This window comes from Apodemus sylvaticus, chromosome 4, assembly GCF_947179515.1.
Source record: "Apodemus sylvaticus chromosome 4, mApoSyl1.1, whole genome shotgun sequence".
Taxonomy (NCBI): Eukaryota; Metazoa; Chordata; class Mammalia; order Rodentia; family Muridae; genus Apodemus; species Apodemus sylvaticus.
This window is the reverse complement of record NC_067475.1, coordinates 57,175,901-57,199,574: the sequence shown is the minus strand read 5'-3', so window position 1 is coordinate 57,199,574 and position 23,674 is coordinate 57,175,901. Positions and strand designations below refer to the sequence as shown.

The 23,674-nt window shown below is 36.1% G+C and overlaps 1 protein-coding gene across 1 annotated transcript; it reads left to right on the top strand.

The window, feature by feature from the left end:
* The first annotated feature begins 1,117 nt into the window (after positions 1-1,117).
* On the top strand, positions 1,118-11,958 carry LOC127683580 (chitinase-like protein 3). The gene is made up of 11 exons (XM_052180915.1): positions 1,118-1,142; positions 2,412-2,441; positions 2,923-3,124; positions 5,422-5,478; positions 6,090-6,255; positions 8,563-8,687; positions 9,916-10,039; positions 10,300-10,485; positions 11,269-11,388; positions 11,462-11,609; positions 11,903-11,958. The coding sequence occupies exons 1-11, from the start codon at positions 1,118-1,120 to the stop codon at positions 11,956-11,958; spliced, it is 1,239 nt and encodes a 412-aa protein (XP_052036875.1).
* The last annotated feature ends 11,716 nt before the right edge of the window (positions 11,959-23,674 follow it).

Genomic DNA, 23,674 nt, shown 5'->3' with positions numbered 1-23,674 from the left:
CCTGTAAGTGGGAAATAAACAGTGATGTCCTGATAGTTCTAGGCACCTTTGTTGAACAGGCAAATTTAAATTACAATTTGTTTTAAATAGAGACAATCATGTAGTTTTCCATAAACTCAGGCAAGGGGCTTATGTTTTTTGATAATAAACTTTTGTCCATAATCTGAATGAGGTGTATTACCATGTCACTCCTTACAATAAGGACAGAAAATAGAATATCTAGAGGTATTATGAGGAAAAGAATATTATTCATTGTAACAGAGACGTCATGATCTGAACTTTGAAGAATGGGTTTTATTGAAAATCATGGCAGACAATAGAATAGAAGAGTGGCATATAAAGGGTATTTTAAGGTCGAATGTAAATAATTTTGTAGAAATCAAAATTTAATAAACCTGGTGATTTTCGCATGGTGTTTGAAAAGAGAGGACTGGAATGAATACTATACATGGAATTCTATAATTACTTATATGGCTGACATTGGCATAAAATTGCCATTTTAACATGATCATCCTTTAAGCAAAAGAGAATAGCTTTCCTCACTCTGTATGTCAAGAGACAGAATGGAAGGATTAACAAGGATTTGGGGATATGAGATGCACCATGATTTTGCCCATAGAGTTCCTCCTGAAAAAAAAAAGTTGAGCAGTGTCCAGATAATTGCCCATAACATAAAAAATGCCCTTAGATAATGATCTCAGGATTTAGGTAAATGAATAAATGATGTGCAATGCCTTCCATGGAATGAACTTGTTTACTTTTCAATGTGAATGAGATTTGCTTAGGTATAAAATATATACAATAAGTATTAATTCCAATATCCCAAGATTAGCTGAGTCCCTGGGAACTGCCACAATGATCTTAGCTGGATGATTGATGCATAAGGTGAATATATACCCACTTCTTGGAAACATAGCTATTTTTTCTGAAGAGATGATAAAATGTGCTGGTTATGTAATATGGGAGCTTAATAGGCGATATGGAGCTATGAATTTAAAGATTACTTGTAAATACTTCCTGCTCTATATTTTCCATTTTCAAAAACATTGTGAAAATCATAGACTCAGAGTGTATAAAAAGCCAGCAGAAGTTCTCCAGAAGCAATCCTGAGGACACCATGGCCAAGCTCCTTCTTGTCACGGGTGAGTTGATGATGAGATATAGAACTTCAGTCTTGTCTGGTTTTTCCCTCACAGGATCTGGCAAGGAAGCTATTTGGACACTACTATTCTCTGCTTTTCCATTCTTTGTAATTTCACATTTTCTTATTTATTCAGTCCTTCCCTAGCTCTTATGAGTCCATAGGCTGAGAGAATACCTCTGTCTTCACTGAGACCAAGACATAAGAGTAATGGCTCACCTTCATTCAAGGCTTCTTTTGTCCTTCCATCTTTCCCAGTCATTCGGTATTCTGCTCCTCATGCTTTGCCACCTGCCTAAATTCCTGTTCTGCTTATATTCATGTTACTGTTCTAGAACAAGGTTTTCAGAGATGGACACCAATATAATCTGAGATAGAGCAATCTGAGGTTTCTTTGCCCTTCTCCTTTCAGATTTTTTCCATCTATCCTCCATTGTCCTGTTTCATTGATAACTCAAGTTGGCACAGGAAGAAACATTCAGTTTTTCAAAGAGATTTTATTTAGGTGTTTTAAGCCAAGTTCTTCAGAACTTATTAGTAGCTCTAAATCTATGCCTTACACAATTTTTCAGCTTCGTAACTTTCTTCAAGTTAAGACTGAAGCCCAATGTTTAAAATATTCACAGAAGGGGTGTTCTAGCTACATGACCATGATTCAAACTCCAAAGCTCTACACTACTGAGACACAGTCAGAAGTCTCTTCAGTAGAAGGGCAGCCTGGACTACACAGAGACACCTTATATAAATGGCCACAGATCACAGGAAAAGAGAAACATCCTCAAACTTCAGTGGTTCCTGTAGAGCTAAAATTGCCATTTGGAAGAAATGATTATATTCCCTAAAGCAATGCTCTTGACATAAACTTCCAAATACTGGCAAAGTTCCAAATGATATTGAATGATATACTTTAGATATTTTCGTGACTGGGAGAAAACGTGATGCATTGAAGCTCTAGATATTGAGGGTACTGTTACTGTCTGTTTGTTCATTAAGTAGATAATTTTGTCAGTAATTTCATTCAATAATATTGGAAAAATTAAGATATTAAAATTTTGCAACAATTAGGACATAGGAGAACATTGCCAGGTTTTACTAATCAGTGAAGAGATACTTGAATTGCAAGATGACTTCAAGGGCAGCACCTTTTACGAATGTAATGTTTCTAGGGGATTCAATGATCTATAGTCAGTAGGATGACCCACAGGAACTGCAAATTATATCCTTATGCTTCTAGCAACTGACCCAGAGAAAATGTGTCTTCCCTCTGTAGGTTTGGCCATTGTGCTGAATGCTCAGTTGGGTGAGTTGCTGGCAAAAACCTTATTCAATATGTCTATGATTCTAATTAATGACTCCTAACATAATTGTCTGCCTATCATAATTCAGTTCAATATTGCTTTCTCATATTGATTTATTGGCAAAAATGTTAAGAGTTTAATTTGTGTCAGCAAAAGGGTTGGGTTGGCTTCGAGTTTCATAGACTCATCTCTGTTCTCACTCCTCTCCTCTCTAATGAGTTGGTGAGAGTTGGTGAGAAATTGCAACTGGCAATTTCTGCATTTCACAGGAATAATGAATGGGCTTTTTTCACAAGAGGCTTTATTGCTTATCTAAGCTTTAATGACGAATTTCCACTAGTTATCAATAATTGAACAATTATTGATTTGAAACACCCTGTATGATTGATGTAAGAAGCATGAAAACTGAAAGAATCCTGGCAAAATTGTAAGCAAATGTACTGGTATATACATTATGGTATTGCTTTATGATAATTTTCCTAGGTTTTACCTACCAGCTGATGTGCTATTATACCAGATGGGCAAAGGAACGTCCGGACGTGGGGAGTTTCAAACCTGGTAACATTGACCCTTTCTTATGTACTCACCTTATCTATGCATATGCTGGGATGCAGAACAATGAGATCACCATGATAAGTCAGGAGGACTCAAAGGAGTATGAAGAATTAAATAATCTGAAAACCAGGTAAGAGAAAGTTTCAGGAAGAAATACCTGGGAGGAGATACCTTTTTGGCTTGTAATCTGTGTGCCAATACTTGCCACACCTCAAAGGTTATTTAAGGACAGCTCAGAAAAAGTGTGTTTCAATTGACAATCTGCCAGTAGTTGTTTTATATCTTAAATTGAGAAAAAACAGATATTTATTTATTGAATATTGCCCTTGAATTCTATCTACACTCCACATGGCTTATGACTTCAGTTATGTTTATGTCATCTCACCCTATTGAATGTGGTAAAAATTCTTACCTGTTGATTTTGCACATATATTTCATACATAATTAGGCTTTTGTCAGATTTTCTCTGTTTAATCTCTTCCTACCCTTTCTTGAATATCACCCTTCTACATTTACTTTCTACATAGTTTGAAAATTTTAGCTGGCATTCTTAAGATAGACCATATTCTATTTGTTTTTAAATAACATTTTACACTTCCTATAAATTTGACCAGATTAAAACAAAACAGAGTTGTAAAAGCAGTCTTCATTCTTTTTATTCTCCAACAGTATTGTTGTATGCCTAAGGCTCTCTTCCATGGTATGTGTCTCATGTTGTGCTGGTCATCATTTGGCTATACCTGCAATCTCTGCTCCATCTTCATTCCATCACATCTTTTTGGCATGAAAATTTTTGGGATGAATATTTTGTGGGTGGTTTTGCTGTACTTCTTCCTTCACCAATAGTCCTGACTGGCTAAAGGCGGTGGCCATATCAGCCTCTATATGCTCTCTGGTAGGCATAGTATCTGGGATAGGTTATGCATTGGAGGGGTTTAAAATAAAGAAATTGGAGCCTATTAGGATGTAGGTAGCACTGATCCATAGAATCAGAAATTTTGATTTTACCTGTCTCAGTTTTTCATTGTTTAATAATGTACTAAATTCATATATTCCATAATTATATAAAAAAATCCACATTTCTTACTTTGGTTATTCATAATCCAAGCAAAAGTCCATGATTTCTACCATCAGAAATGATTCCAAAGTACAAATAAATGCATGCAGTATAATTATCTTTACATTTATTCCTTCCTTCTTTCTCTTTCTTTCTTTCTTTCTTTCTTTCTTTCTTTCTTTCTCTCTTTCTTAATTATTCACTTCACATCCCAATCATTGCATCTCTCCTATTCACCACTTTCCATGATTCCACCTGCAGCCCCCTAGCCCTTTCTCCTCTGAGTGGGGTATCCCCCCAACCTTAGCACCTCAAGTCTCCAGTGAGGCTAGACAAGGCAGCCATGCGAGAAGAGAATTTCCCATGTATAGACAATAGCTTTTAGGCTATCTTCACTCTAGTTGTTCCGGAACTACATGAAGATGAAGCTGCACATTTGTTACGTATGTTCTGGGAGAACATACATACATATATACATATATACATACATACATAGGTCTAGCCTATGCATGTTCTTTGGTTGATGGTTTAGTCTAAGTATTCCAAGTGCCCAGGTTAATTGATTCTGTTTTTCTTCTTGTGTAGTTTTTATCTCCTAAGGGATTTCAATCCTTCTTCCTACTCTTCCTGTTGAGTCCCATTGCCGTGTTCAAGCACCAATCTCTGACTCTATTAATCGAGATACTCCGTTATACTTGAGACACGAGTGCAGCATGGCTGTTCTCTGAGATGCTCCACCTACCACATGACTCAGACAAATGCAGACACCCACAGCTAAAGAGTGGATGGAGCGTGGGGATTCTTATGGAAATTTATTTAGACTTTTATTCTTTAATTTACTTGCATCAAAATTAAATAAAGAACTGATAGTAATATCTACCCCTACTCCAGACCATAGAATCCTAATCTCTAAGAGAGAGTCAAGAAACCTATAACACTAATGCCTTTCCAACACTGCTAATCATAATTATTTGGAAAATAATGTCTCAAAACAACTATTACCATAGGATATGCATGTCTGAAAAAATGATTTGTATTCCCTTATGGATATAGTGACATGAATAAAGTCCAAAAATCTGTTATTTTAAGTGATCATGAAAGATATGAGTTTAACTATAGTATTAAATTGTGACATAGAAATTCAGTCAATAGACTGCATGGCAAACTTTTATTGAGAACCTTCCTTTAAAGACCCTTCAGTAAAAGTATAACAATAATTTTGGTAGAAATTTTTCAAAAGTAATTGAAAATTGAACTGGAGTGTGTTCATTTTCATGGCAACGTAGCACTAAATAATATGAAGAATATTCAAATAACATTGCTAATTTACATAAAAGAAACCAAGAATTGTTTTTATTGTTGTTTTGAAGAAACACAGAGCTGAAAACTCTCCTGGCTATTGGAGGCTGGAACTTTGGATCTGCCCCGTAAGTTTTGTACACATATACTATTGTTACTTTTTATAACACTATACTATTGTTACTAGTGTAAGGAAAGCTATGGCAATAAAATCTTAGTGCATAGATTCACATTTATGAAAGAAATTAAGAGTATACATTGGGTAAATAGGATAATCCAATTTTACTTCACTACAAATACCAATTAAATGGTACCTAACACAAAAAGGTGTTTCTTAAAGTATTTAAATATCCCAAGTAAGAGGAGGTTTATATATTGTTTCTTTCCACCTTTTCAAGAATTGAATTGAGGGTTCCTCATACAGGAAAAAAATTCTATGAGTTAATGTGAACTAGAGTGTGATTTGAGGCAGTATGTGATTGATCAACAAGGTTGGAAAGCTTTTATACATAAAGGGGGCAACATGCTAGTAGCTACAGCAGCACAAAGAAAATAAAGGTGATGATGAAAGGACATTTCTGGCTGGTGGTTTGAATGCAAGGGGAGGATGAGCACAAAGAAGGCGTCATGGTAAAGAACACAAAATCTGATTTTTTGGAATCTAAAATTAGCTGTCGATTTTCTTTTCCCAATGTGGTAATTTCACATAAATAATCCGTTTTCTATTGCTCTCCCACAGGTTCAGTGTCATGGTATCTACTTTTAAGAACCGTGAGACATTCATTAAGTCAGTCGTCAAATTTCTGCGTGACCATAACTTCGATGGGCTGAATCTGGACTGGCAGTATCCTGGTTCTCGTGGCAGCCCTCCTAAGGACAAGTATCTCTTCACTGTCTTAGTGAAGGTGGGGAAATCCTGAAATGTCTTTTATCCAAGAAGATTCAAAGTCTCTGCTTTTCAAGATGTAATGATTTCTTCTAGTGGAAACCAAATTTGAAGTTAGAATAATGTTAGCATTGCATAGTTCCTCAAATATCACTCATTGTACAGCATACATGTGTAACACTACTCTACAAGCAGGTGTAGAACCATCATATATTTTCATGTGGCATATATGGTGTGAGTTCCAGAGTCATTAAGGTATTTTCATTATAGACAAATAACTAAGGTGTCGAAATACATTTATAAATCTTTAAAACATTTACAAGAATCACTTAGAAAAGAGCATCATAAGTAATTTTGTTTCTGTACATATGTAAAACGTCATAACAATTGCATCAGAATGACTAATGTTACTGAGTATTGTTTGCTCAATGACAGTTAAAAGGCACAGGCTTAAACAGAAGCTTTTGCAGCAAATTTTCCAAAACTAAGGCAGAACACTCTTACATAGGCAACAATTAAAGCCCACCTTGATAAGAGACATGAGAAAAGCCAAGAGGGTTCAAGAGAAATTCAAACATGTTAGAAATTGACTCTGAATGAAGAAGGATCAGAAAGAGCTTTAGAGAAAGTAAAACTTGAATTGAGTCTAAAAATAAAACTGTTTTTTTACAAATGAAAGTAAGCTTGGCTTTGTGATAATGAAGAAATAGAGAATAATGAGCAAACTTCTTTGTAAGACAGGTAAATTTACATATAAGCCAAGTTCAGAATATTGGGTGCTTTATAGATAGATTCAGTTATGCAATTCACTTGGAAGAACTTGAGATACTTTGCAGGGTTATATGTAGTAGACAAATATGTCATAGTTTTTTTGAATAGGTATTGTTATGTTAAGTATAAATACATAGAGTGAGAAGCCACTAACTCAGTGGTAAGCTCTTTAGGTAAACTAGGAGATATGCTCTCAGAGAAAAACAATGGTTTCATAAGAGAGAAAGAGGGCATAAACACAAAGAACATAAATTTTAATAATAACCAGGGGCCAATTTGTGTTAGAGTTGACAAAACCACCCAGTTTTAATACATGAAGCACAATATCAGTATATATTACTGTCTTGAGAATAAAATAGACTAAGAGTTGATTTGGAGGGAGAAGAACTTATTATTTTACCTACGAAAATAGTGAACATGTGGTGTGTACATGAAAGCAATGTGCTGACTAAGAGTTAAACAAATTTTATGATTTAGGACCAGATTTGATAAACTGTACTGGAATTTTCAATAAGAGTAGTAATATTCAAGCAAAGATCAAAAGAATGTATAGAGACATTTTTAAAACATCATATCTTCTCTTATATATGCATATACATTACATAAATACTAGTATATATGTGTGTGTGTGTTTGATTGCTCAAATAATGAGCTATAAATCTAAACTCAATAACAAATTATTTTCATTAATACTATAATGATTAGATATTTACCCATTCTCTGAAAACTTTCAATATTAAGTGCCTAGTCAATGACTGGAAGCTCATGATCAATAACTATGAAATAAGTAGCATGTAAATAATGAAATGATACAAAACTTTTTGTGAGTTTACATTTTCAGCCATTGTTTCTAGGTGATTTTATGTCCCTAGACAAAATTAAAGTAACCATGTGGAATTTTATGCAATTAATATTTGGAGGTATCAATAACAAATTTCCTTATGCCACTTTCACAAGTAAGTTTTCTCATTATTTGACTTGTTTCATACATGGTGAATACTGGAGATATTGTTTAGAAAAAGTGTCTGGAACCACCCCAAACCTACAAAAACCAGAGATGAGAGATAATGCAAATATGAAGACAATATTAGAATTATACATAATTCTGGCTGAGTACCCTGCACATGGATTCCAGCCTGTTATCCGCTTTTACTACCTTTTTAGCCCATTAATTCAGCACATCAATAGACAGAATGTGGGGCCGATGTAGGGCTGTTGATTCAGAAATAGAAGCAGCTCTCCACAGTACTGCAAAAGGTTGTAGACCAAGGCTGGAGTCATTACCAGAGAGCCAAATTCAAGAGTATTTCTGAAACGACTTTGAATCCCGGATTCTGGCCATGACTGTAGGACTTTATCAAAATTTTGAATGATTTTGTAGAGCAGTATGGCATATATACTAATTTTACTTAATCTGAAATTATTGGGAATTTACCACAGAGTAAAAATGAAGATAAAACAAGAAAATGTACCAAGAAATTATTTTAATACTATGAAAATATTTTGGGAAAAATTGAAATAAACTTGAAATAAAATCATTGCCTAATTTTTGTAGGAAATTCGTGAAGCATTTGAGAAAGAATCTTTAAAGGAACAAAGGACAAGGCTGCTAATCACTGCCACAGTGTCTGGTATCATCTCAATCACTGAGTCTGGCTATAAAATCCCAGAACTGTCACAGTAAGTGGGAATCAATTTTCAGAACTTAATACCTATTTCCCCTTGTCTCTTTTGGTGCTCTAGTGTTCTAAGAATGGTCTGCATAAAGGGAGTGTTTTAGCTATCTTGGAAATAACAAAAGGACTCAGAATGAATTGGATTTGAAGTTTTAAATGAGATTTTTATTCTTTAAATGTTTTTTGCATTTACATGATGAGTTTTGACCATTTTTCAAACTAATGTCTCACTCCATGTCTTCCTCACAATATACAGCATTTAATTCATTGAGTTTTTATGTTTCCTAATTTGGGGGTTATTTATATCTTCATAACACAGAGATCCAATCAGTTTTGCCTATGTGTACATACATGGTTGTGTTGTTATCCACAATTTCACAAAACCTTCCCAAGAAAATCTGAGGGTTTTTTTTTTTTTTGCTTCATTATGCTATAAATACCAAAAGCTTCTTCACAAAGTTCTTGTATGGAATGGGCATTGACCCATCCATACTTTAAATTTGCATGGCTTGATCCTGCCTTGATCTTGTACATGTATTTCAGGTTACAAGTTATATTTTCCAACAACTGTGCATTGTCCGGGACTGAGAACATCTCAGTAACCATTACATAAGTTCTTTTCATGACCATCTTTATGATATTCATTGATGCTTGAAGTTGATACATTCTAATATATATGTCTATTTCACTATTGTGGAATCAAAATTAGTTAGTTCTTGTACTTTAAACAAGAACTGTCTGCATAAATTATTACCCACTAAATTGAACAAATTTGCTGTAACATATAACATGTAATATGTCACAGGTTATTCTACCACTAAGTAAGACAACTATTGTATTTTCTTTCCTACCAAATATCATAACATATTTTAACATGATGTATGCATGCTCACAGTAAGAGAGTTTGCACTGTCAATTTTAGGTTGACTTCTCTGTCTAGAGTTAATGTTTACCATATTCAATGATAAGGTATTTGCATTAAATTTCAGTCATCATCAAAGAAAAATGGCAACATGCTGGGTTGTTTTGGGTATCTCGGATATATATAAAACAACAAAAAAAAATCACGTTCATTTCCAGAACCCTTCATTATAAATAAAATTAAAATCAATCATGGGAGTAGATGAGGTCAAAAGTTTAAAGTCTCAACATATGGGGAATGGTACAATGAGGGACTTTTAAAAAATTAACTAAAGTAAATTATGATTCTTAGAATTTATGTTTCTTTCCAGGTCCCTTGATTATATTCAGGTTATGACATATAGTCTTCATAGCTCTAATGATGGCTATTCTGGAGAAAACAGTCCCCTTTTCAGTTCTCCATTTGATCATGGCATTAGCACCTACCTCAGTGTGGTAAGTTACTGGAAAAATTCAAATGAAAATGAGATATGTTCTATGTCTTGTGGGGTATTCATACCTCATCTTTGCTTGCTGAACTTATACAGACCTCTTAAGATACTTAGAATATTTGAAAAACTAAAATTAGCAATATATTTTAGAATGCATCTTTTTGGTAACATTATATAATTTGAGCTTTCAGAACAGGCAACTAAGTTAAATAAGCACCAATCTCCAGCCACTCTGACTCTACAACTAAATATCTTCTACTACAGGATTATATCATGTCCTACTGGAAGAACAATGGTTGTGCTCCTGAGAAGCTTATTGTTGGATTCCCAACATATGGACAAACCTTCACCTTGAGGGACCCCACTGATAATGGAATTGGTGTCCTTACCAGTAGTGCTGGACCAGCAGGGAGGTACACAAAAGAAGCAGGAATTTGGGCCTACTATGAGGTCAGTAGGTTGAGTGAATTGCTGGCCCAGTTCTTTAAACTGGGAACAAAAATCCGCTGAAACCAGATCTTTATTATATCCAGTATCTACATACCCTAACTTGAATGGATATTTTAAATTATTTTATTTTTATAATATTTAAATATTAATTATTAATAGTACTTAAAGAATAAAAAATTCTTCTTAAACTAGATTATACCATTAAATATATTTACAAGATTATGGATACAATACAAATAATTACCTATCATGTCTTGTAGGAATTTTGTGGATTCCAAACTTATACAGCAATATAAGAATGCCATATATGAATATGAAAATATTCATACCTTGATAATGTCTCTGTGTTCCAACTTTGTTTGATGAGTTTGCCCTTGTGTGCTGTTGCCATTACTATATATAAAAATGAAATCACATATGGCAAGTACATGCCATGAATATTTACTCAAATCTGTGGATCATCACTCCTAGAATCTTAACCTGAAGAGGCCTGGGCAGGAGATTAGTTTGTAGAATGTCTTTGTTATAGACCTAGCCTCTGTCAGAATGGAAAAACAAGGTGAACCTCTGTTATAAATAAATCACTTACTTAACCTGAGCCAAGGCCTGAATGTCAAGCATATCAGGGGTAAAGAACATTGTCTCGATTTTCTTTAAGACAAATAAATCTCCTTCAGAAAAAGAACATCTCTGAAGAGAATATAAAGAAAGAAAAGCAAAGGTCATGTTATTTTTCTATCTTTGAATTGAGATTCAAATATTTGAATCTGTTGCATTTTAAAGATTTGCAGCTTCCTGAAGGAGGGAGCCACTGAGAAATGGAATGCCAATCAGGAAGTGCCCTATGCTTTTAAGAACCTAGATTGGGTTGGCTATGATAATGTCCAGAGCTTCAAGAAGAAGGTAAGCTCAGTCAATTAGATGTGCTGGGATCTTAGCACTGACTCACAGGTAACCATATTCATCTTTAAAACAGGCTCAGTGGCTCAAGGAGAACAATTTTGGAGGTGCTATGGTCTGGGCCCTGGATATGGATGACTTCACTGGTACTTTCTGTAACCAAAACAATGCCAAGTTTCCTTTGATCACGGTCTTAAAAAATGTTTTCCAAGAGATTGTAGCAAGTAAGTGAGAGCAGGATTTTATTGTTGATATATAATGCCCTTTGTCAATTCAAATGTAGCCTTGAAAAGCCCACCCCCATTGCCAGGAAGAATTTCTCCATTTTGTTTTTGGGAATGTTCTAAGATGAGAGAAAGTTACTGATTTCTCCAATTCTCTTTGAATCTCATAAATTGAGATTCTCTTTGAATCTCATAAATTGTATTGCATACTTCTTCGAAAACATCTAAATTGTGGAGAAGGGGTTGGAGGTAGTAAAGATTTTGATTGTGCTAAAAATGTAAAATTCTTATAGAAATACATTTTTGTTTCAATCCGGGCCTGCATCAGATTGTCCATAACGGCCTGTGATTTTTCTCATGCTCTGACAGGAGCATGACATCCCGAGCTTCAAATACTTTGTGCAAATGTACAATGTTTTGAATCCTTGGGATACTTGAGAGGGTATAGTAAAGCTACAGTCCAGTGGGTAGAGGGGCTGCTGCTTCTCTTGCTGTTCCTGTTGCTTCTGCTGGTTGGTCCTGCTGCTACTTCTGTTGTTCCTATTTGTTGTTTTCTGTTTGCTAGTGCCTGGGTGCTAGTGGTTGGTGGATTGATGCTAGTGGCTGATTGTTTGTTGTACATGGTGACAATCATCAAAATTGACCCAGGGAACTCTATGCCCTTGAACAGCATGAAGTAGTGTAATGAAATTGAATTGGGTGTTGGAAGAGAGAAGGGTGAGAGAAATAGGAACCCATAAAGTAGCCAAATGTTATGGTAGGATATTTCATGTCTACTAAATTTCAAGGCATTAGAATTCACAGAAAGTTTAGTGGTTTACTTCCTGAATCTTCCATTCTTTAACAATATTCATTAGTGTTACCCTGACCCTTTCAAGAAAGACTTCAAAAGTATTGCATTGCATATGACTCTCAATATACTCTCTGATGAACTGTGAATACTGAGATTTTTATCAAACTTTGTTACTCACTGGCTACTCATAAGATAATGCTAGTCCTAATGTTGGTAAAGGCAGTAAATTTTATTGTTAATCCAACGTTATCTGGGGTAGGCCTTGAAGAGCTAGAACTAATAAAAACGTGATTTGTGCAGTAAGTTTTCCTCACAGTATTTGACTTCTTCATTAAACCTCTTATCTAACATAAAAGGCTATGAGTTAATTGCCTCCCCAGTGCATTCCAGCATGCACATACTTCTATTCAGTTCTAGAATATACTGCCTTACCTCCAGGAAAAGCACTCTAATCCTTTTGTTTTATGTCTTAGGTGATAAGTGCCTTTACCATAAGGAGCTTTAGCTTGCCATTGGACTTCAATTGTGAGAATAAATGCAAGAACCGTAGCACTGGGGCACTGTGTTCTATGTCTCCCTCCCATAATTCTGCTCCAGCCTGAATTGAGTCACACATCAGCACAACTTAACTGCAATGTGGGTCTTCCCTTCAGCAACAGCTGTGATGCAATCAGTGTGGTCTTCAGCTTTCAGGCTTCTCCAAGCTCTGAATGCTCTCCCATGCTTCTTATAAGGCTTTCTTATTATTACCTAGAATTTAAAATAAAATCTGCATTCAAAGCATTACCATCCGTGTGTTCAGTGTGTCATTTTGAGCAAATCATTCATTCCTGTTTGATGCCATCTGTTTATAGGTTGTATTGTTTGCTGAAAGCACCTGTGGGAGCAAAGCTAGTTCTAATATTCTTTCTGTATTCTATTTACATACCTGCTTCTGCATTAAGTAGGAGACTATAAGAAGGCAATATTTGATGTTTCATAAATGTTCAGAATGCAGAAAGAAGTTTCTGTGCCACATTGACCAAACTCTACAAGTTGTCACAACTACTACAGTATTCTAGTTGATACACATTGCTCTTTGATGGCCCATTAATGCTTTCAAGGAAATTCATTCTTGCCTTATGAGGACCCAATACTATCTGGGAACTTCCTAGGTTTGTTGATTTGAAAGATCTGGAAGGACTTTTTATGAGGTTCCTTCACATTTTTGAGACTGAAGAAAGTTCTTCCTAAGATACCTCATATAATAAAACCAGTATTAGTTATCTTCTGCTGTCCCCTGATTACCTGGCTTGACAGTTAAATAGCATTCACTTTTTGAATGCTGTTGGCATTTCATTGTTGTAGTCAAGTAGATATATACTCTACCATGACCATTGAATGAAATTCAGCACCATTAGAAATATACCTAATATTATCTAAGCATTACTGTCATCCAATTTCACAAGTACTGTGTGTGACAGAAATTAACCTCTATTTTTAACAATAAGTAAGTTTCCTACTTCTACTCACAAGCTAAGATAACACATTTCTGTGATTTTTGTTGTTCTAAGAATCTTATTTGGATTCTTAGAATATTCATTTTTCATGGAACCTCATAAAATTACAAAGTTTCTGTAAGGCAAAGGACACCATCAAAAGGACAAATCAGCAACCAACAAATTGGGAAAAGATCTTCACCAACCCTACTTCAGACAGAGGGCTAATATCCAATGTATACAAAGAACTCAAGAAGTTAGACCCCAGAAAGCCAAATAACCCTATTAAAAATGGGATAGAGAGCTAAACAAAGAATTTTCACCTGAAGAACTTTGAATTGCTGAGAAGCATCTTAAAAAATGCTCAACTTCATTAGTCATTAGGGAAATGCAAATCAAAACAACCCTAAGATTCACCTTACACTAGTCAGAATGGCTAAGATTAAAAACTCAGGAGACAGCAGGTGTTGGCAAGGATGTGGAGAAAGAGAAACACTCCTCCACTGCTGGTGGGGTTGCAAATTGGTTCAACCACTCTGGAAATCAGTCTGGCAGTTCCTCAGAAAACTGGGCATGTCACTTCTAGAGGATCCTGCTATGCCACTCCTTGGCATATACCCAGAGGATTCCCTAGCAGGTAATAAGGACACATGCTCTGCTATGTTCATAGTAGCCCTATTTATAATAGCCAGAACCTGGAAAGAACCCAGGTATCCCTCAACGGTAGAATGCATGCAAAAAATGTGGTATATCTACACAATGGAGTACTATTCAGCCATTAGAAACAATGAATTCATGAAATTCTTAGACAAATGGATGGAGCTGGAGAACATCATACTAAGTGAGATAACCCAGTCTCAAAAGATTAATCATGGTATGCACTCACTAATAAGTGGATAGTAGTATATCTAATATTAGTAATATTAGTTATTAGCCTAGAAAATTGGAATACCCGAATCATAATCCACACATCAAATGATGTACAAGAAGAATGGAGGAGTGGCCTACTTCTGGAAAGACTCAGTGTAGCAGTATAGGGAAAAACCAGAACAGGGAAGTGGGAAGGGGTGGATAGGAAAAAAGGGGGGAGGGAAGAGGGCTTATGGGACTTTCAGGGAAAGGGGGGCAGAAAAGTGGAAATCATTTGAAATGTAAATAAAAAATATATCAAATAAAAAATAAAGAAAATAAAAAGAATATACATTTTTCATAATGTAAATTAGTATTGTCACACAGTATAATGTTTCTCAGGTTCTTCTATGTTTTATCACTTCTCAGCATATCCATTTTTAACTAAACATTCCATTGCTGTCAATGCCCAGCTTTGACACCACAGGGTAAAAAAAGGTAGGCAGCTAGTGGGGTTCAATGATAAGAGAAGCTGAGGGGGGCGGTAAGTACAGATACTGACAGAGGATGCTGTCTATGTGAGCCAGCAATTAGATAAATTACTCAATGGTCTTTTCTCTGAGCAAACAAATTTCAATGAACTGAGCCTGGAACTATTTGTGGCTATGGAAAAACTTGACTCTTTTATCACCTTGGATCTCAATGGGAAAGAAGTGGTAAAAGGAGAATTCTTTTTAACAAAAATTCCTTTATTATAAATTTCTGCAAACAAGAAAATACAAAAGATCTATTCTAATTATCCTCTGAACCAAACCACTCCAAATTCTATTTACATTATTTCTAAGTCCTAGGCTTGAGGCTTCTTTCTAAAGTTCCCAGAACACGTTGACTCATTCAAGGCTAGCCTGATCTACAGAGTTCCAGGGCAGCCAGTGCTACACAGAGAAACCCTGTCTCAAAAACAAAACAAAGCAAAACAAAACCCCAAAAAGGAGAAAATTTCTACACACACAAATACATGTATACACACTGAGAGAAAGAAAACATTTAGACTCCATTTACTTTATTCATACAAATATTAATATGCCTATATGCATACATACATACATACATACATATATACATACATGCATAAATATATGTATACACTACTATAGAAAGACATATATATTGAGACATTGAATGGCTTGAGCAGAGTGGACCAGCTAGGACAGAAGTCTTCCTGACGCCATTGGCACCAGGGAGCCGGGAGACTCCACAGACTTCTGTGCATAGCCCGCCAGGAGAGAGTGATCTCCAAGGAGTACTTTCACTTCTAAAGGCAGAGGTGAAATCTCCACCTTCTCTCTGAAGGGGAACAGCTAGGACCACACAGGGCATAAGATCAGTGGAGCAGCTTGGACGGAAATCCTGCCACCAATTGCGCCAGGGAGCTGGGAAACTCCACAGCCTTCTAGCATAGCCTGCCAGAAGAGAGATCTCCCAGCAGTGCTTTCACCTTTTGAGCTCAGAGGAGTGAGGACACAGGCTTATAGGCCCACAGGAGGAAAAAAATATAGCCAGAGACAACAATGCCAACTAGCACCAGAGATAACCAGAAGGCAAAAGGCAAGCACAAGAACCATACCAACAGAAATCAAGGCTACAATGGCACCATCAGAACCCAGTTCTCCCACAACAGCAAGTCCTGAATACTGCAACCCACCTGAAAAACAAGAGTTGGATTTAAAATCATTTCTCATGATGCTGATAGAGGGCTTCAAGAAAGACTTAAATAACTCCCTTAAAAAATACAGGAGAACATCAGTCAACAGGTAAAAGCCCTTAAAGAGGAAAACACAAAAATCCATTAAAGAAATACAGGAGATTATCAGTCAAAAGACAGAAGCCCTTAAAGAAGAAACACAAAAATTCCTTAAAAGAATTACAGGAAAGCACAATCAAGTGGAGGAACTGAACAATGCTATATTCTGTAGCTGCCTGCAGCTACTATGAACTGGGTTGCTGGAACAGAAGCTGAGGGATAGATGGGAAGAGGTGAAAAGAATGAGGCCAGGATGATAGTTTACAGATCGAGGCCCCAACTTTAATCGAGGTCAGACCTTTTAACAGTTTGGGCAAGCCCCTCCCCACAGACCCTGGGCTGAGTTCTGGGGAAGTCTTCTGGCAGTCCTTCACTCTACTGCTGAGGCAGCTGGGTGGGTCACCTACTTAATTCAGGAATTTGTAGACCTGGAGGAACAATGAACTTAACCTTCACTCTGAACTTTTCCACCTTAGGTGGAGCAGGATCCTAACTAGCATGGAAATCTGTGCTCAACATAGACTGGGAGAAGTTCACCTTGACCAATGTCAAGTACACTCTGAGCACTCCACCCTAGGATAAAAATCCCTTCTGTAATCTACTTCCCTATTATACCCTAATGTCAGATTCCTGCCTGAAGCCAGTAATTGTCCTTGGCCAGGGTCAAGTTCCTACCACGTGGCTTGACACCCCATTATGGCTCTGTACAGAACAAAACCATCCAGGATCTAAAAGTGGAAGTAGAAACAATAAACAAATCACAAAGTAAGACATCTCTGGAGACAGAAAACCTTGGAAAGAATTCTGGAGTCATATATGTAAGGATCAACAACAAAAGTGCTGAACATATCATAGAAAACATTGACTCAACAGTCAAAGAAAATGCAAAATGCATAAAGCTGGTAACCCAAAACATCCAGGAATTCCAGAGCACAATGAGAATACCAAACCTATAGGTATAGATGAGAGCACAGATTTCCAAATTAAAGGGCCAGTACATATCTTCAACAAAATTATAGATGAAAACTTCCCTAACCTAGAGAAAGAGATGTCCATGAACATATGAGAAGCCTTTAGAACTCCAAACAGACTGGACCAAAACAGAAATTCTTCCCAGCATATAATAATCAAAACACCATATTCACTAAACAAAGAAATAATATTAAAAGCAGTAAGGAAAAAAAGGCAAGTAATTTATAAAGGCAGACCTATCAGAATTACACCAGACTTCTCACCAGAGTTGATGAAAGCTAGAAGATCCCAGGCAGACCTCATACAGGCCCTAAGAGAACACAAATGCCAGCCCAGGCTACTATACCAAGCAAAACTCTCAGTCATCATAGATGGAGAAATCAAGATATTCCATTATAAAACCAAATTTACACAATATCTCTCCACAAATCCAGCCTTACAAAGGATAATTGATGGAAAATGCCAACACAAGGAGGGAAACTACACCCTAGCAAAAGCAAGAAAGTAATCTTCTTCCAACAAACCCAAAAGAAGATACCCCACAAACATAAAAATAACATCAAAAATTACAGGAAGCAACAATCACTACTCCTAATATCTCTTAACAACAATGGACTCAACTCCCCAATAAAAAGACATAGAATAACAGAAATATTTCTCATGAAAATCTTAGATTTTATCAAAAAATGTGTGTAATTCCCCTTTTAATTAATTTAGTAATGTTTTTATGTCTACCATTTTATCTGCATTATTTTTCATGATAATCTTCAATTTTAATGTCTTTCTATGTATTCCCTCTATTTTTATCAGCAATGTTTTCAATGTAAATCTTTTATTTTATCACAAATATTTTCTATTCCACCTTCAATTAATTTAGAAAGAGTATTTATATCTACCATTTTACATGTAAAATTTTCCATGAAATAGTTAATTTTAACATGTTTGTTTATATATTTCTTGAATTTTACCAGAAATATTTTTATGTAAATCTTCAATTTTATCTGAAAATGTTTATAATTCCTCCTTCAATCATCTTAGAATTATCATTATGCCTAACTTTTTATCTGTATAATTTCCATGATAATCGTTAATTTTAACATGTTTTTCTATATATTTCTTCAATTTTATCAGAAATATTTTCCATGAAAATCTTCAAGTTTATCAAAAATGCTTATAATTCCACTTTTAATCAATTTAGGAATATTTTTATGCCTACCATTATTATATCAATATAAAATTGTCCATGATAATCTTCAATTCTAATGTGTTTTTCTACATTTTTCCACAATTTTATCAGTAATATTATTCATGTAAATCTTCAATTCTATCATAAAATGCTTCTGTTTCATATTTCAATTTATTTAGCAATGTTTTGCATGTCTACTACTTTACTCTTTAATTTTCGCTAAAAATTGTCAATTTTAACTTGTTTTTGTATGTATCTCTTCTATTTTATCTGAAATATTTTCCATTTAATCTTTAATTTTAATATAAAGTGCTTTTACTTCCATTTTCAATAAAAAAGAATGATTTGAGCAATGCTCTAACAAGCAGGTTGCAAGCATTCACACACACACACATTTCACTCCATTGATTGATGAATGATGATCCAACACACACCCTGACAAGCTTTACATATATCATACAAACAGATTTGATGAATGGAAGAGAGTCCAAAACACTCTCACACAAATTTTACTTACTTACTTACTACTTACACACACACACACACACACACACACACACACACACACATATATATACATAGATACATATACCAACAAAATCTTTCAAGCAGTATAAATAATTACAATGTGATTATATTTTGGTTTTCTTTTAATGAATGATTATGAAAAAATAGTATGTTTCCCAATTCATTTACAAGAAATAACATTACAAAGTACAGGTAAAAATATTACCAACAACCTACAAACATTCAAACCTACGCAAAATTTTTTAGATTAGCAGTGTGGTCAAGCAAGTTAGCTTTCTCATCCAATTTCTCTTAATGGCAGGCAATAATTGGCAGTTAAAAAGAAAAACTATTTTAGCATTTATCTTTTTTATTAGATACATTCTTTATTTCCATTTCAAATGTGCCTTTTCCTGGTTTCTTCCCCTCCCCCAGAAAATCCCATAAGCCATCTCCTCTTCCCCTGTTCACCAATCAACCCTCTCAACTTCTCTGTCCTGGTATTCCTCTAAACTTTGGCATCGAGCCTTTCCAGGACCAAGGGCCTCGCTCCCTTTTTTGTCTAACATGGCCATCCTCTGCTGCCTATGAATCTGGAGTCATGGGTAATTCCATATATACTCTTTGGTTGATGGTTTTGTTCCTAGGAATCTCTGGAAGTACTGGGTGACTCACATAGTTGTTCCTCCTATGGCACTGCAAACCCCTTCAGATCCTTGGGTCCTTTCTCTAGCTCCTCCATTGAGGACCCTGTGCTCAGTTCAGTGGCTGGCTGAGGGTGTGCCCCTCTGTATTTCTCATGCACTAGCAGAACCTCCCAGGTGGCACCTATATCCGGCTGCAGTCAGCAAGCACTTGTGGGTATAAGTAATAGACTCTGGGTTTGGTAACTGTATATGGGATGGATTCCAAGGTGGTGTAGTCTCTGAATGGTCTTTCTCTCAGACTCTCCACCATTTGTCTCTGTATCTCCTTCTACAGGTATTTTGTTCCCCCTTCTACAAAGGATCAGAGTGTGTCTTGGACACTCCAAGTTTCTGGAATAATATCCACTTATCAGTGAGTGCATAGCATGTGTGTTACTTTGTGATTGGTTTACCTCACTCAGGATAATATTTTCCAGTTTCATCCATTTATCTAAGAAATTCATGAATTCATTGTTTTAATCGCTAAGTAGTATTCCATTGTGTAAATATACCACATTTTCTGTATCCATTCATCTGTTGAAGGACATCTGGGTTCTTCCCAGCTTCTGGCTATTATAAATAGGGCTGTTTTGAACATAGGGGAGCATGTTTCCTTAATACATGCTTGAGGATCCTCTGGATATATGCCCAGGAGTGGTATAATTGAGTCCTCTGATAGTATTATGCCCAGTTTTCTGAGGAACCACAAAACTGATTTCCAGAGTAGTTATACTAGCTTGCAATCTCACCAGCAGTGGAGGAGTATTCAACTTTTTCCACATCCTTGCCAGTACCTGCTGTCTCCTGAGTTTTTGATCTTAGCCAATCTGACAGGTGTGAGGTAAAATCTCAGAGTTCTTTTGATTTGCATTTCCCTGATGACTAAGGATGTTGAACATTTCTTTAGGTTGTTCTCAGCCATTCAATATTCATCAGTTGAAAATTGTTTCTTTAGCTCTGCACCCCATTTTAATAGGGTTATTTGGTTCTCTGGAGTCTAACTTCTTGAATTTTTGTATATATTGGATATGATCCCTCTGTCAGATGTAGGTTTGGTAAAGATCTTTTCCCAATGTGTTGGTTGCTGTTTTATCCTATTGACAGTGTCCTTTATCATACAGAAACTTTGTAATTTTATGAGGTCCCATTTGACAATTGTTGAACTTAGAGCATAAGCTATTGGTGTTGTGTTCAGGAAATTTTCCCCTTTGCCCATGTGTTCAAGACTCTTCCCCAATTTCTTTTCTATTAGTTTCAGTGTGTCTGGTTTTATGTGGAGGTCCTTGATCTACTTGGACTTGAGCTTAGTACAAGGAGATAGAATGGATTGATTTTGCATTCTTCTGCATGCTAGCCACCAGTTGAGGCAGCACCATTTGTTGAAAAGGCTATATTTTCCCCCCACTGGATGGTTTTAGCTCCTTTGTCAAGGATCAAGTGACCGTAGCTGTGTGGGTTCATTTCTGTGTCTTTGATACTATTCTTTTGATCTACCTGATGGTCACTGTACCAATACCATGCAGCTTTTAACACTATTGCTCTGTAGTATTGCTTGAGGTCTGGGATACTGATTACCCCAGAAGTTATTTTACTATTTAAAATAGTTTTTGCTGTCCTGGGTTTATGCACAGGACCAGAAGGTTTTGGTGCAGAATTCTATCAGACCTTCAAAGAAAACCTAACATCAATACCCTTAAAACTATTCCACAAAATAGAAACAGAAGCAAAACTACCCAGCTTGTTCTATGAAGCCACAATTATGCTGACACCAAAACCAAACAAAGATCCAACAAAGAAAGAGAACTTCAGACGAATTTCCCTTATGAATATTGATGCAAAAATACTCAATAAAATTATTGCCAACAGAATCCTAGAACACACCAAAACAATCATTCACCACAATCAAGTAGGCATCATCCCAGGGATGCAGGGATGGTTCAATATATGAAAATCCATCAATGTAATCCACTACATAAACAATCTGAAAGATAAAACCACCTGGTCATGTCATTCGATACCGAAAAGCATTTGATAAAATTCAGGATCTTTTCATGCTAAAAGTCTTGGAAAGATCAAGAATTGAAGGCCCATATCTAAACATAGGAAAAGCAATATACAGCAAACTTCAAATTAAATGGAGAGAAACTTGAAGCAATCCTGCTAAAATCAGGGACTAGACAAGGCTACCTACTCTCTCTGTATCTGTTCAATATAGTACTCAGCAATCTAGCTAGAGCAATTAGACAACAAAGGGAAGTCAAAGTATGCAAACTGGAAAGAAAGAGGTCAAATTATTATTATTTTCAGTTGATACGAGAGTATACTTAAGTGATCAAAAAACTCCACAGCTGATAAAAAACTTTAGCAATGTGGCCAGATATAAAGTTAACTCAAAAAATCAGTAGCTTTCCTATACTACTAAAGGATACTAAATATCCTTTTATACTAAAGGATAAAGAGGCTGAGAAGGAAATTAGAGAAATGACACCCTTCACAATAGTCACAAACATTATAAAGTATATTGGGGTGCCTCTAATCAAACAAGTGAAAGATCTGTATGACAAGAACTTCAAGTCTCTGGAGAAAGAAATCAAAGAAGACCTCAGAAGATGGAAAGATCTCCCATGCTCCTGAATTGACAAGATTAATTTATTAAAAATGACTATCTTGCCAAAATCAATCTACAGATTCAAGGTAATCCCCATCAAAAATCCAATTCATTTTTTCATAGAGTTAGAAAGAACAATTTGCAAATTGATCTGGAATAGCATTTATTTTTAAAAGTGTCCCTTCCCCCACAGCATTGAGCTGGGCTTCTCAGCCCATTTGATCAGCCTGCAACATTCCTGGCCGCCACCCCCAGTCTTCCACTTGTATTATCCCTGACCTTTGTTCTTCTGAGAACAATACAGCTGCTTTCACCTGGAAATCAAGGCTGCCTCAGGGCAGTCTCACCTGGAAAAATCCCTGGACCTGTAAGACAGGAAGTCCTTTAATCCCAGCAGGCAAACCACTGAGAAGAGGAGCTAATGATTTCTCAGAATTTCATGGGAAGAATGGGCCCCTACCATGCCCTCTGCTCCGCCTATGACTTTGGTTGCAGGAGACGAGATCCAGAGTGATATGCAGTTACAAAAATTGGAGTTACAGAGATTGACTAATGAATTACAGGAGCTAAAAAGGGTATCAAATACTAGAGAGAACAATGATCTTGAGACGCACCAATAGCCACTAGAAGGAGCTGTAAGTCAGGTTCATGGAGAAGGGCAGGATACATCAGAACTCTTAGCCTTTCCTGTCCTTGAGATCACAGACTAGGAGAATAGGATTAGACGATATCAGACATTGGAATTCAAAGTGATAAAAGAATTAAAGGCAGCTGTGGCTCAGTAGGGTCCTACAGCTCCTTTTACACAAGCTTTATTGGATACTGTGATAGAGTCAAATTTAACTCCACGGGATTGGAGAACTCTGTGTAAGGCTACTTTGTCAGGAGGAGATTTTTTGCTTTGGATTTCTGAGTGGCGTGAGGCTAGTAAGAGGACTGCCACCGTAAATACTTAGGCAGGCCATCCAGATTGGGATGCTGATATGTTACTGGGAGAAGGTGTATATGAAGGGAATACTAATCAGATTGGGTTTCCTATTGCAGTGTATGCACAGATTGCGATGGCTGCCCACCATGTTTGGAATCTTTTACCATTGAAGGGAGATCTTAGTGGAAGCTTAACAGGTGTCAGACAGGCTCCTGATGAACTTTTTCAGGATTTTGTGGACAGATTATTGAAAA

Excerpts from the sequence above, each read along its gene's own strand:
- LOC127683580 (XM_052180915.1), top strand. The coding sequence starts at position 1,118 with ATGGCCAAGCTCCTTCTTGTCACGG. Across the intron at positions 1,143-2,411 it reads CAAGCTCCTTCTTGTCACGG|GTTTGGCCATTGTGCTGAAT; the intron begins GTGAGTTGATGA and ends TTCCCTCTGTAG. Across the intron at positions 11,389-11,461 it reads TCCAGAGCTTCAAGAAGAAG|GCTCAGTGGCTCAAGGAGAA; the intron begins GTAAGCTCAGTC and ends TCTTTAAAACAG.